We start from the raw sequence: 14,110 nt of genomic DNA, 5'->3' as shown, positions 1-14,110 counted from the left end.
TTTGACTGCACCAGACGGCCAGCTGTTCAACCTCCCTTCTGTATGCAGACTCATCATCATCAAATTAAAGCAGTAAAGCTATATATAGCCCGATTAAACATTTTAAGTTAAACACAAACTACTGCTGTTTATAAGGACAATGGCATCTCTTCTCTGTATTTATAATGTAGTGCACAGCATTGTATTAGCCTGTATTCGCCCTACCTGTTGTGTACACATTCATTTTATTGACTCAAGTCAAATTAAACAGACAAGATTTAAGTGTTTTATTAAAACTTTAGCAAATAACACAAATGGCTTACATCAGATGTACAATAATAAATGACAAAAAAATAATAGGTTTCCAAGTCATTCACTTGAAATCATTTAAGATCAATTCATGCTTTCAAAACTCAAGCATTCATTTCTGTCATAAGAATTTTTAGAATAAAAAGCATGTATAAAATACTGGATCTGTCCATCTCTAATTCATCTGGTATGCATGTTCACTTTCAGAATGAAAACAGAAATGGACATAAAGGATGCCAAGTCACAAATACATACGCAAATTATTCTCGTCGCTTCATTTTATTCCTGATCAGGAAAAATTCACACTGTCCCTAATGTAAATGCCTCTCTCCATGAAGTACTCCATGATCAGATTTTAATGCGCAGGAAACAGTAATGTGCTTTCTAATTACTTAGGGACAACCAGATCAGCAAAAATTAACATGTGCAAATATAGTGACACTTTCTTATTCCAACATTCAGGCTGCTCCTCCGATCAATTTACTTCTTTCAATTTATGTGTCCAGCAACCAGTGATTATTGCTGGAGACAGAAAACTACTTTCCAACCAAAGTTAGTCACTTGAAAATCTGTTAATTTGATGGCATTGTAATAGAATTCAATCATGATCGTTTTTCATCTTTAACAATTCAAGCTCAACCAGAGAAGAAAAATGTAAACGAATGTGAAAGAATTTTGCAAGGGGATTTGTATGAGTTACATACAGTCTCATTTTCCATAACAGTGATCAAAGCAATTGTGCAACTTTTAATATTTTAGCCTCAATAACCAAAAATTGAGCATTGCATTACAGTAGGATCACAGTAGGAACCCACACCTTTTCAAATCCCTCCAAAACAGCAGAGGTATGTTCAACATTTCCTGTGTGGTGCTAGAGTGCATATGTAATTCAAAAGGCTACAGGCACAGCCTGTGACATGTAAACAGCTCTCTGCATATCAGTGAGGAGACGGCACTAGACCACATTTAAGTCTATGTAAAACAAAATCCATGGGTGACTCTGAGTTTGCAATGCAGTCCAGCTGTAAGCTCCACCAAGGCATTTAAAAACACTCTCACTGACCAGATAAAAGCCAGCTCTGAGATCTGATCAGTCAGAGTATCTGCCAATCATTAAAGTGCAAGAATATAGGGTCATTATTTTAACTAATTACCATGCTTATATGGTTAAAGACGGCAATTTTGTTATTGGTCAGAAGAGAACGGCACCTGCTTCTGGGATACAAGCATTCACACTGAGGCTTTGAGGAATGTGTCTGAGAGACAATTTTTGAGCGGCTTTGTTCTCCCTCCACTGCCGAACACAAGAGTAATACTCTTCTGAAGGAAATTTCTCAATTTTCTGTGCTCTCACCAGGTCAGAAGGATAGATTGTGTTACAAAAAGCATGAAACAGGATCCTGTGACAGACGAACAAAGAGAGTGGAACAGAAAGATATGTAAGAACAAAAACCAAAGGTTAAAAATCACACAAGTTCTGTTTCAAAACCTTTTAAGTGCCTTGCTGTCTACTTCTTATATAAGCAACTGCCTTCTAAAGGACGATTTATACTTCTACGTTGAACCAACGGATTATGCGTTGCTAAGGGGGTTACGGCATAGCCTGAAGTGCACATCTCCAAAAATGTAACACGTCGCACCAACGCAGATGTCAACAGCTGTGATTGCTCCACTTTGTAAACACAGACCGTCCTCCAGGATGACAAAAAAGATATCTGAGGTAGTGTCACATCAAAATTATGTTAAAATCTATGCATCATCTCATTGTATTTGGATTCCAGAGCATTGAACATCTGCTGTTTTTATATTCGTTTTTTTTTTTTCCATGAAGTTACAAGGGCAAACGAGACACATCTGTTTACAACTTATAAACTCTGTGCTTTTTTTAGCTCTGGGCTTTTACTCAATATAAATTTGTGTAACAGTATAGAGATGGGCAAGGAGGCGGCGGGAACCGGCTGAACAGTCAAAATAATGTTTAATGAAAACTTAAAAAGACAAACAAATACACAAACGGCAGCTGCATGTGGCTCTCTCTCTCTCAAACTGCCGCATCCGGCTCGGCTTTATCCCACTCCTCGGCTGATTAGCCCAATTGGGGGGGCGGCCATGCGCACTCACGGCCCGGCCCCGCCCTCCTCCTAGTCACACTCCTCCCTCATTTGCCTCAGGCCGGGGAACCCCCGGCATGATGTACCCCCCCCTTCTGAGGGGTGGTGTTCCCGGCAGGCTTTCCCCACATTTCGAGACCTGGGAGGGCAACAAGGAGAGGGAAAAGGGGCGAGGAAAGAGTGAGGCTGAGCGACAGTGAGAGAAAGAGAGGAGAGAGAGAAAAAAAAATTGCTCGCTGGTTCCCAGACACGCCGTCGCCTGGTCCTCGACCACTCCACCTTCTGGCGGACGACAGCCGCTCCTCCCCGGTTGGACCCCTGGCGGATGGAACGCCCCTACACGTCCTGGCGGCCGGTAGCGAACCCCTCCGACCCTGGCAGCGGCTCCACTACTCCAGGCGGCCAGCAGCGAGCCCCTCCACCCCTCGCGGACGGCGGCCATTTCTCCGACCCCTCTGCATTCTGGCGGCCGGTAGCGAGCTCCTCCGCCCCTGGCAGCGGCTCCACCACTCCAGGCGGCCGGCAGCGAGCCCCTCCTCACCTCGCAGATGGCGGCCGTTCCTCCGCGTCCAGGCCGCCGGCAGCGGCGACTCCATCCCCCGACGGACGGCTGTGGCATTTATTTATGATTGTGCAGCATGGTGGCTCAGTGGGTAGCACTGTCGCCTCACAGCAAGAAGGTCCCCGGTTCGAGTCCCGGCTCACCCAGGGCCTTTCTGTGTGGAGTTTGCATGTTCTCCACATGTTTGCGTGGGTTTCCTCCGGGTGTTCCAGTTACCCCCACAGCCCAACAACATGCAGGTCAAGTGAATAAGAAACTCTAAATTGCCCATAGGTGACAGTGTGAAGTGCTCTTTGGACGGACGGCAGTGGCGAGGACTCCACGACAGCGAAACCCTCCTCCTTCTCGGGCTTCGGCACCAATGTAACACGGTTCAAATGGGCAAGGAGGAGGCGGGAACTGGCTGAACAGTCAAATATTTAATGAAACAAAAAGACACAAAACACAAACACCTCGACCTTATCCCTCTCCTCGGCTGATTAGCCTGATTGGGAGCCCCGCCCTCCTCCTCGTCACAGTTTGGTATTTTAGTGACACAATATTTGTTGTTTTCTACTCGAGATCTTTCTGATATATATAATGTTTTTAACATATGTTTGACAGTATGATGTACAGTAAATAATCACTTCATAAGTTATGAACAGAACACTTCTAATTTGTCAGCAAATTAAAAAGCACCTGTTTAGCATAGGTTATATTGCTTTTATGCATTGTAAAGTACAGCTTTTAAGCTTTAAAATGACACCCATTATTGCGTTGCTCAATTGAGTTGGCTATTTATTAATTAACTATCAGCACAGAGCACTGAACTATTTATTTATTATTATTCACACGATCCAAGAGCAGGTATACAGTTAAAGCCTGATTTATTTCTCTCTTCATGGCAGAAATGTTTAATAAATAATATGTATCTACATCTCAATATGTTTACAATACTTTGATAAACTCATTTTTAAATGTTACAATAATTTAAGAAATACTTTTGAATACATGAATTGCATCACTTTTGCTTATTTATGAAATGTATAATTATTTCAGAAATAAAAGCATTTTCTCAATATACTAGCACTTGGCTGTGTACTAACAGAATGATGCAGACACACCAATGCAGAACTATAAATGCAAACTAACGTGTTTGCCAGTATGCGGAGACTACGTCGTAGGTTCAACGCAGAAGTATAAATAGGCCTTATGGCAGCATCCTAACCAAGATGGTACCTCATATGTGACTGATTAGTGACATTCCACATAGGCAACAACTCTAGCATACTACACAAACATCACTCAGCACAGGTTCCAATAGAGCATAAAAATATATGGCATGTGCAAATATTGATTAAAATAGTCAATTTTTAATCAGATGGAACTTTTTATTTACACTTTTTTTTAATATTGAATAGAATATATATTTGAAGTGTGAACAACTGGTTCTGAAATTAGGGGGGTGTCATGACACTTTAAAATGCTGTCTAGATAGGCAGCTCACTAAGTTTTGGAACAGAGCTATAGTCTGTTATTGTGACTGTTAAAAGAATGAATGAAAATGTGTGTGTTGTACCTTGGCAGCAGTGCCAGGACCGTGGTAAGTCCACATACGAAATGGTAGAGTGGGTCAGACATCATTTTTGTCTCGATGCCAATGGGGTTTGTAGGAGAATTGCATGTCACACATGCAACGCTGAACAAGAGAACAAAGGCATAATAGAACAGCGCACTAAAGAGGAGCAATCCAGCGTGTAGCCATGTCTGCAAAAATCACACAAGACCATCATTAGCAGAAGATACACAGTAATCCAGACATACAGACATAAGTACTTGTGGTACAGGATGCACATTTTGTTACAAAATGTGGTTTTGAATGCAATAATTATCCTAAAGATTTACTTTAAATATTATACTGAATTCTAGTAACAATATGATGGACATATTTGCTATCCACAACACTTTGTGAAACTGACTGGCTCACCAGTGTACGGCTCTCTATGACTTGATGCAGGAGGATGATGAGCAGGGCGGAGCAATTAATTGGAGATCCAAAGGAGAATACTCCAATATCAGACCCTGCATATGCCTTCATAACATACAAAAGAAATTATGTAATAATTTATATATGAACTTGTTCTGAAAATGTAAATGATAAATTACATTTCAAACAGACACCTATAGAAATTTCTGGCAAGTTGAATTGCAATTTTTTTTTTAAAGGTGAAGTGTGTAATTTCTGCGGCATAACCAAATGCAAAAAATGACCAGTTTTTAAACAGGTTTCCCCAAACACTCCTCTCATATCCCATTGGTCAATAAAAGGATATATAGCCCCACACCAAACTCACGCCACTGGTTAAGCCAGTGTTGCTGTGTCAGGCTGGTTAGCATGCCCAAACAAACAGCAATGTTTTGATAGTGTCAGTGTTTACATTTTTCAGGGGAATCAACCTACAAATGGCTTAATTATACTGCCCTACAAAATGCAGTAACTACACCAACACTCCAAGTTTTTTGAATGTCCATCCAAATGTGTTGTACAAACAGACAAGTTAATGCACTGATTAAATATGTATACAGTTGAGCCAAACTCGACTATTTCAGGACCGATCATAGTCTATGGCTGCATTTACACTGTCAACTAATTCAGATTTTTTTTTTACTGATATCTAGCACAGATCGGATCTTGCTGCATGTGTGTAAACAGCAAAAATACAGTACTTCAACTGTACTCTCCTGGCTTTGTTGATGATTTTACAAAACAACTTCCTCTGAATTGATTGTTTTGTTATTGCTGGGGATTTCAACATTCATATAGATAATCCTGAACACAACACTGCTAAAGAACTCAAAACAGTTTTAAACACTTCTGATTCAACATGTAGATGGACCCACACACAATCGCGGACACACTCTTGATCTGCTCATTAGAAAGGGTCTGAACATTTCGTCCACTATTATTAAGAACGATACGCTATCTGACCATTTCTGTATTTTTTTTTAAAAATATTGATTTCTCCTGCCACTGAAGTTAGATCTGTCTCTGTCAAAAAGAGGAACATAAATGAGAACACTAGTGTGCAATTTATCAAGGTTATATCTTTGAAACAGAGTATATCTGCAGACTGTGTTGATGATCTCCTTGATAACTTAAACTCAAAAGTTAACAATACTATTGATAGCATTGCTCCTGTAAAGGTCCGGACGATCACTGGCAGGCATAAAGCACCTTGAAAAAACACAACAGCAGTGAAAAACATGAAAAGAAAATGCAGGAAAGCAGAACGAATGTGGCAGAAAACACAACTTGAAAACCATTATAATATCTATAAAGACAGCCTTCATGCTTTCAATTTGGAATAAGGCACAGCTAGGCAGACCTTCTTCTCAAACATTATTAACAGCAATATAAACAACACCTGCACTCTTTTTGATACTGCAGAGAGACTAACAAACCCCCCAACACAGGTTGCCTATGAAATGCTCTCTGACAGAAAATGCAACAAGTTTGCATTTTTTCATGAAGATGATAAATGATATTAGAATGGCGATCAGCTATTCTGAGGCACTGAGGTCATACAGCACCCACCCATAAACTTCAGAAATTAGTCACCAAATCTAATTTTGAGGAAATTGATGGCAAAACCCTGGCAGAAATAGTACAGCATCTTAAAACTTCAACCTGCTGTCTTGACACACTCCCCACAACATTTTTCAAAAATGTGTTTAACTGTCTGGAAAAAGATCTGTTAGAAATAGTAAATGCATCACTCCCTTCAGGCACATTTCCGAAGTCCCTGAAAACTGTAGTTGTGAAACCCCTTCTTAAAAAGAGCAATCTAGATAACTCAATACTGAAAAACTACAGACCAATTTCAAATCTTCCTTTTATAAGCAAAATCATTGAAAATTTTGTTTTCAATCAGTTTAACAAATTCTTAATCTCGAATGACTACTTGGACAATTTACAGTCTGGTTTCTGACAGCATCATTCCACGGAGACAGCGCTCATAAAGATCCTTAATGATATTCGGCTAAATACTGATTCAGGCAAAATATCAGTGCTGGTATTATTAGGTCTCAGTGCTGCTTTTGACACTGTTGACCACAACATTCTCCTAGACAGATTGGAAAACTTGGTAGGGCTCTCTGGGATGGTCCTCAGGAGGTTCAGGTCATATCTAGAATGTAGGGGTTACTATGTGAACATAGGCAACTATGAATCTGAGTGGACATCCATGACGTGGAGTCCCACAAGGCTCTATTCTTGCACCGCTCCTGTTCAACCTGTATATGCTCCCACTAGGCCAAATTATGAAAAAGAACCAAATTGCATACCATAGCTATGCAGACGAAACCCAGATCTATCTAGCCCTATCGCAAAATGACTACAGCCTCATAGACTCTCTGTACCAGTGCACTGATGAAATTAACAGTTGGATGTGCCAAAACTTCTTTCAGTTAAACAATGACAAGACAGAGGGCCTAAAGACAAAAAATCAAGTAAGAAATCTTGATGTAATTCTAGAGTCAGATCTTAGTTTCTGTAGTCACATCAAAGCAATAACTAAATCAGCCTACTATCACCTAAAAAATATAGCCAGAATTAGACGTTTTGTATCCAGTAAAGACTTAGAGAAACTTGTTCATGCATTCATCACCAGTAGGGTAGACTACCGCAATGGACTCCTAACTGGCCTTCCTAAAAAGATCATTAGACACCTGCAGCTCATTCAGAATGCGGCTGCCAGGATTCTCACCCGAACCAAAAAATCTGAGCATATTACTACAGTCCTCAGGTCTTTTCACTGGCTTCCAGTTATATTTAGAATTGATTTTAAAGTACTATTACTTGTTTATAAATCGCTCAATAGCCTAGGACCTAAATACCTTTCATATATGCTTGTAGAATATAAACCTAACAGACCTCTCAGATCATTAGGATCAAGTCAGTTAGACATACAGAGGGTTCACTCAAAACAAGGTGTGACAGTATTTAGCTATTATGCCACCCGCAGCTGGAACCAGCTTCCAGAAGAGGTTAGATGTGGCCCAACAGTAGCCACAGTTAAATCCAGACTGAAAACACATCTGTTTAGCTGTGCATTTTCTGACTGAGCATTGTGCTGCACTTATTGATTTCATTTTTTTTGCTTTTGTCTTTCTTTCATTTTAATTATTCTATTTCATTTTTTTAATTTAATTTTAACTTTTTCTCAATGTATTGACAATTTTTGGTTATCCTCTGTTTAATCAGGGAAGGTTAACAACAGTTACGGATGGCGTTAACAATTTAATATTCTTTTTCTTATTATTTATTTTAATCATTTAAAAAAAAATTCAAATGTATTTTATTACAACCCCAATTCCGAAAAAGTTGGGACAGTATGAAAAATGCTGATAAAAACAAAAAGGAGTGATTTGTACATTATATTCACCATTTTGCTGTATTGAAAGCACTACAACTACACATAATACGATGTTTTACCTTGTGAATTGTATTTTTTTTTTTGAAAATGTACAGTAATTTCAAATCAGATGATTGCAACATGCACCAAAAAAAATTGAGACGGGGCAATTTAAGACAAATAACAATTTGACGAGTTGAAATAAGGCAATGTGAAACAGGAGAGGTTAAACAGGTGAGGCAATCGTGTCTAGCCCTTAAAGAGCAAGGATCATTTGAGATTTGTCAATTTGCCAACAGATGGTTCAGCAAATAATCCAGCACTTTGAGAACAATGTTCCCCAAAGACAAATTGGAAGGATTTTGGGCATTTCACCCTCTTCAGTGCACAATATTAGTTAAAAGATTCAAGGAATCTGGTCAAATCTTGGTGCGTAAAGGGCAAGATGAAAACCACTTCTGAATGCATGTGATCTATAATCCCTCAGACGTCACTGTCTTAAAAATATATCAATGATCTGTAATGGATATCATGAACATGGGCTTGGGATAATTTTAGTAAACCTTTGTTAGTCAACACCATTCGCCGCTGCATCCACAAATGCAAATTAAGACTTTACTATGCAAAGCAGAAGCCCTACATTAACACTGTCCAGAAGCGCTGCTGACTTCTCTGGGCTCGTTCTCATCTTAGATGGAAAGTGAAACAGTGGAACTGTGTATTTTGGTCTGAAGAGTCCACATTTCAAATAGTTTTTGAAAAACACAGCCGTCGTGTTCTCTGGGCCAAAGAGGAAAAGGACCATCCAAGCTGTTATTAGCGTCAGGTCCAAAAGCCAGTGTCTATATGGGCCAGGGGTGTGTCAGTGCCCATGGCATGGGTAACTCACACATCTGTGTGAACACCATGAATGCAGACAGATATGTACAAACTTTGGAGCAACATACACTATATGGCCAAAAGTTTGTGGATACCCCCTTCTAATTAACGAATCTCGTTACTCCATTAAATCCAGTAAAGAAAAATCTTAATGTTTCTTTATGTAATGATTGGGCTTTCTGTGCTTCCAAATTTGTGGCAACTGTTTAGGGATATCCCTTTTCTATTCCAGCATGACAATGCCCCTGTGAACAAAGTGAGGTCCATAAAGAAATGGTTTACTGTGTCTGGCGTGGAAGAAATTGACTGGCCTGCACAAAGCCCAGACCTGAACCCCACTGATCATTTTTGGGGTGAACTGGAACAGCAACTGTAAGTCAGGCCCCATCGACCAACATCAGTTCCTGACCTCACTGATAGCCTTGTGTCTGAATGAGAGCAAATACCTGCAGCCATGTTACTACATGCAGTATAGTGGAAAGCCTTCCCAAAAGAGTGGAAGCTGTTATTAAAGCAAAGGGGGAAATTAATGCCTAAGGTTTTGAAATCAAATGTTCATCAAGCACATATGGTGTCCACAAACTTTTGGCCATATAGTGTATATTGCCATCCAGCACCATCTTTTCCAGGGATATCCCTGCATTTTCCAGCAGGACAACTTCAAACCAAATACTGCCCGGATTACAAGTGCATGGCTGTGTAAGCAGAGAGTGTGGGTGCTAGATTGGCCTGCCTGCAGTCCTGACCATCTCCAATTGGTGAATGTGTGGTGCATTATGAAGCACACCATCCAGAAACGAAGACCCCGTACAATTGTGCAGCTAAAGACCTACATAATGGATGATTGGGGGAAAATTCCACTTTCTAAACTTAACAAACTTGTGTCTTCAGTGCCCAAATGATTAACAAGTGTTATTAGAAGAAATGGTGATGTTTCCCAGTGGTAAACACTCGACTGTCCCAACTTTTTTGGAGCTTGTTGCAATCATCTGGTTTGAAATTACTGTAAATTTAAAAATAACAATGAAATTCACAAGGTAAAACATCATATTATGTGTGGTTGTGGTGCTTTCAATACAGCAAAAGGTGAATATAATTTACAAATCAATCCTTTTTGTTTTTATTAGCAATTTTTATACTGTCCCAACTTTTTTGGAATTGGGGTTGTACTTTTTATTCTTATTTCATGTTCTTAATTGTTTCTTATGTATCTTGTATTTTCTTTAAAATGTATATCTAAAGCTTATTTAAATAATAAGCTGTATAAATAAACTTGCCTTATGAGATCTGCTTTTTTGGCATTTGATTTGAGCCACTTCTAAATTTGGTTCCAAATTAGATAGATATTCGATATCTGGACATCTGACCCAAGTCTAAACACTTGTATATGTTTCTCCTTTTATTTCAGATATTAATATCCGCTGAAACAGAATTTTCATACAATGTTATTCTGGAGGTACAAGATGTCAAGCAGTTATGAAATGTCAAGCTCAGATTTAGCAGCGAAGAGACAAACATTTTGAACATTAAAATAAATAAATCAATATACAAACACATGAAAGCCCCCCTAAGTCTATCAGGAAGTTTTAGGATACACTCGAGGCTGATTTTATGCACACATACTGTATTTTAACATAATGTTGAGGACATTAATGATCATTATTTAGTTGAATTACATGTGCAAAATAACCGAAATGCAGTGGAATAAATTGCAACAGCAAGCATCCCAGTATTTCCAGATGAAAATAGCGGTAAAAGAACGAGCACGTTTTAGTTTATCTGTAACCACATATACAGGAATTCTAAATAGATGTATTGGATTATTTAAACTATTTTCAAATAAAGGCTTAACTAGATTATTACCTTAATCATTGATGTGGACATAAATCTGGTCAAAATTATGTGAAAAACTGATGGGCTTTGTTGTGAAATCATCACCTGGCAGCGCTCAGGTCGGTAAATGAATGCATGTATAGGAATTCTTACATGTGAATCGTGGAGGGAGTTATCTTTTTGAAGAATTAATTATATTCTTGTGATGTTTTTCGATATTTCTAAGAACATTTGCAAGTAACATAATAGCATGTTCATTGCTGTTCATGTAAATGCTGACTGACAGCCTAGAGCTTCTTGGCAGGTAATTAATGTAAACACATTTGATTATGTCTTAAGTGAATGTAAACGGAACAAAAAGGGGAAAAAAGAAAGAAATGGATATGGAGAAAAGATCAGATCTGTGCATTAAGCCTTACAGTAAAATATGAGACCTTATGTGACTCATTGTGTAGTTACTGCATTTTGCCTATGCACAGCAGTATAATTGTCTCTGCATATTAGGCTGCGAAAAGAAACAAAATTACACACTTCACCTTTGATGAAACTTGCAGATTTTGCACATTTAAAAAACCTTTCACATTTCCTGTTTTGGGCACACCCAACATCTCGAATGTCATTAGAGAATAATGCAAATAGCTAAATTCAAATTAGTAACATGAACAGCTTCAGTATGACTTACAAAGTAAGGTATGAAGAAGCACACTAAGCTTTGATAAAAAGCATCCAGCATGGTCAACCAGAATGTTGAGGGAAGGTAGGCCTGAAAGTCACAAATGTCAAATAACCACAAATAAGCCACCATAATATTCATAATATCTACTGTATAATTACTGGTCGACCGATATTTTGCGGAGTCCGATAATTCAGGTGATATTCCGAATTTTTTTCTGAGACATGTAAATAACCAATCACAGTTCATTTTGTTGTTAGTGCCATTGTGTTACTACAATAACAGACCAGTGTGCAAAACAGTCACATTTAAACGGTCCCACATATCAGAGCCGCGATAGACACGCATGAACTTATGACGTTCAAAGTGCTTGCATGTTTCATTCTCTCTCTCTTTCTCTCTCTCTCTCTCTCTCTCCAGCAGTTCTCTGTAACTGTTAACTGCCTTGTCTAATGATAAAAAGCAAATATCAATAAAACTTCTATCATATACCATCTGCATATATGTATACATCTCATTTAAACAGGTTTAATTCACAAACATCCTTTGGAGCGCTCATATATACACCGATGAGCCAAAACATTATGACCACTCACAGATGAAGTGAATAATTTTGATCATCTCCTAACAAGGCCACATGTCAAGGTCTGGGTAGATTAGATGGTAAGTGAACAATCAGTATTCATAGTCAATGTGTTGAATTCAGGAGAAATGGGCAGGAGTAAAGACCTGAGTGACTTTGACAAGGGTCAAATTGTTAAGGCCAGATGACTGGGTCAGAGCATCTCTGAAACGGCAAGGCTTGTGGTGTGTTCCCAGACAGCAGTGTTGAGTACCTACCGACAATGGTCCGAGGAGGGACAAACCACAAACTGGCAACAGGGTGTTGGGCATCCAAGGCACCTACCTAAACATTGTTGCAGACCAGGTACACCGCTTTATGGCAATGGTATTTCCTGACAGCACTGGCCTCTTTCAGCAGGATAATGCACCCTGCCACATTGCAAACATTGTTCGGGAATGGTTTGAGGAACATAATGAAGAGTTCAAGGTGTTGCCCTGGCCTCCAAATTCCCCAGATCTCAATCAATTGAGCATCTGTGGAATGTGCTGGACCAACAAGTCTGATCCACCTCCACCTCGCAACTTACAGGACTTGAAGGATCTGCTGCTAATGTCTTGGTTCCAGATACCACAGGACACCTTCAGGGGTCTTTAGAGTCTATGCCTCGGCAAGTCGTCGCTGTTTTGGCGGCACGTGGCGGACCAACAGCATATTAGGCAGGTGGTCATAATGTTTTGGCTCATTAGTGTATTTCGCTTAAGCGTGATTTATAATAGACTGGATCAAAACTGTGTTCCTCTGACTCATGAATGTTACACGACAGTCAGTCCACGACAGTCCAAGTAGGCGATCGGGGCATGTAAACTGAAAGCTTTCAGAAGATTGCTGCTCGCTGGATCCGCACTAGCTCGATAGAGCAACTTCAAAGTAAAAGCCCTCCATGTGCACTATGAGTAAATATCATATTCACTGTGCACTGCATGTACAATTAGTTTGATTCTGTCTTTTGTGAGGCAATGCGATTGTTAATGTGCACAATCTGTCTGTGGTTGCTGGACTACTGTGTGCACAGTTGTTATTTCCTTCTTCCTAATATAGTAACAATTTCTTTGTGTAAACAAATGACTAAAACTGGATGACCAAACAGAAGCCAGAAGAAACTGCTTCCTACCACCATCTAAAACACTCAAAAAAAGATCTGTTTTATAATTATTTTTACAAAGTTTTTTGTGGAATTGAGTAAATATAATGCTAAGTAAGCAATTTTATGTGTATATGTTATTTACTATATTAAATTGTGTGATGTAATGGCATTATATCGGTCTATCGGCCACCCTGCTTTCTGGATATCGACATCCACCATTAAAGGTGCTGTAAGTGACTTTAGCCGTTCTAGAATTTGCTGAGCTGTTCAATCAGCCATGCCCCCTCTTTCCAAAACCCTGCACTAAAAATTACCATTATTGAGACTGACATCGAGCAGAAACGGTTGACAAAAACAACAATGCCCTCAACTGAAAACTGTCATGAGCAACATGGCATAAAAATGGCATTAAGCCTCAATAATTCGCTGCAACTACAATACTATGAGAACACACAAAATGATTGACAGGCAGAAAGTGACATTGACCACAGAAACATTTTTGTTTGTTGTTTACAGAGTCTAGAGCTGTCACAGAGACCGGTGAGATATCTTACGGCAATTATTTCATTAATATCTTTCAGGGAGAAGGAAATTATTTTGCATACCTTTCAATGAAAACATAATCGCTTAATGCACCTTTAAAAAAACATATCGGTCGACCA

General features: G+C 39.2%; 1 protein-coding gene across 4 annotated transcripts in view; it reads right to left on the bottom strand.

Moving 5' to 3' along the window:
• Window positions 1–251: 251 nt before the first annotated feature.
• LOC127412020 (phospholipid-transporting ATPase VD-like) overlaps window positions 252–14,110 on the bottom strand; it is a 51,204-nt gene continuing 37,345 nt past the window's right edge. For 3 of the 4 annotated variants that reach the window (XM_051648049.1, XM_051648051.1, XM_051648050.1), the window contains 4 exons: window positions 11,749–11,829; window positions 4,928–5,032; window positions 4,520–4,707; window positions 252–1,688 (listed from right to left, as the gene is read on the bottom strand). In XM_051648049.1, coding sequence (XP_051504009.1) covers window positions 1,481–1,688; window positions 4,520–4,707; window positions 4,928–5,032; window positions 11,749–11,829 — 582 coding nt within the window. In that variant the 3' untranslated portion in view covers window positions 252–1,480. The remainder of the gene's footprint in view (window positions 1,689–4,519; window positions 4,708–4,927; window positions 5,033–11,748; window positions 11,830–14,110) is intronic. The other variant, XR_007892384.1, reaches the window with a different exon arrangement.

Source organism: Myxocyprinus asiaticus, chromosome 21, assembly GCF_019703515.2.
Source record: "Myxocyprinus asiaticus isolate MX2 ecotype Aquarium Trade chromosome 21, UBuf_Myxa_2, whole genome shotgun sequence".
Classification (NCBI taxonomy): Eukaryota; Metazoa; Chordata; class Actinopteri; order Cypriniformes; family Catostomidae; genus Myxocyprinus; species Myxocyprinus asiaticus.
Note: the sequence above shows the minus strand (reverse complement) of the source record. Positions and strands in the feature narration are given on the sequence as shown.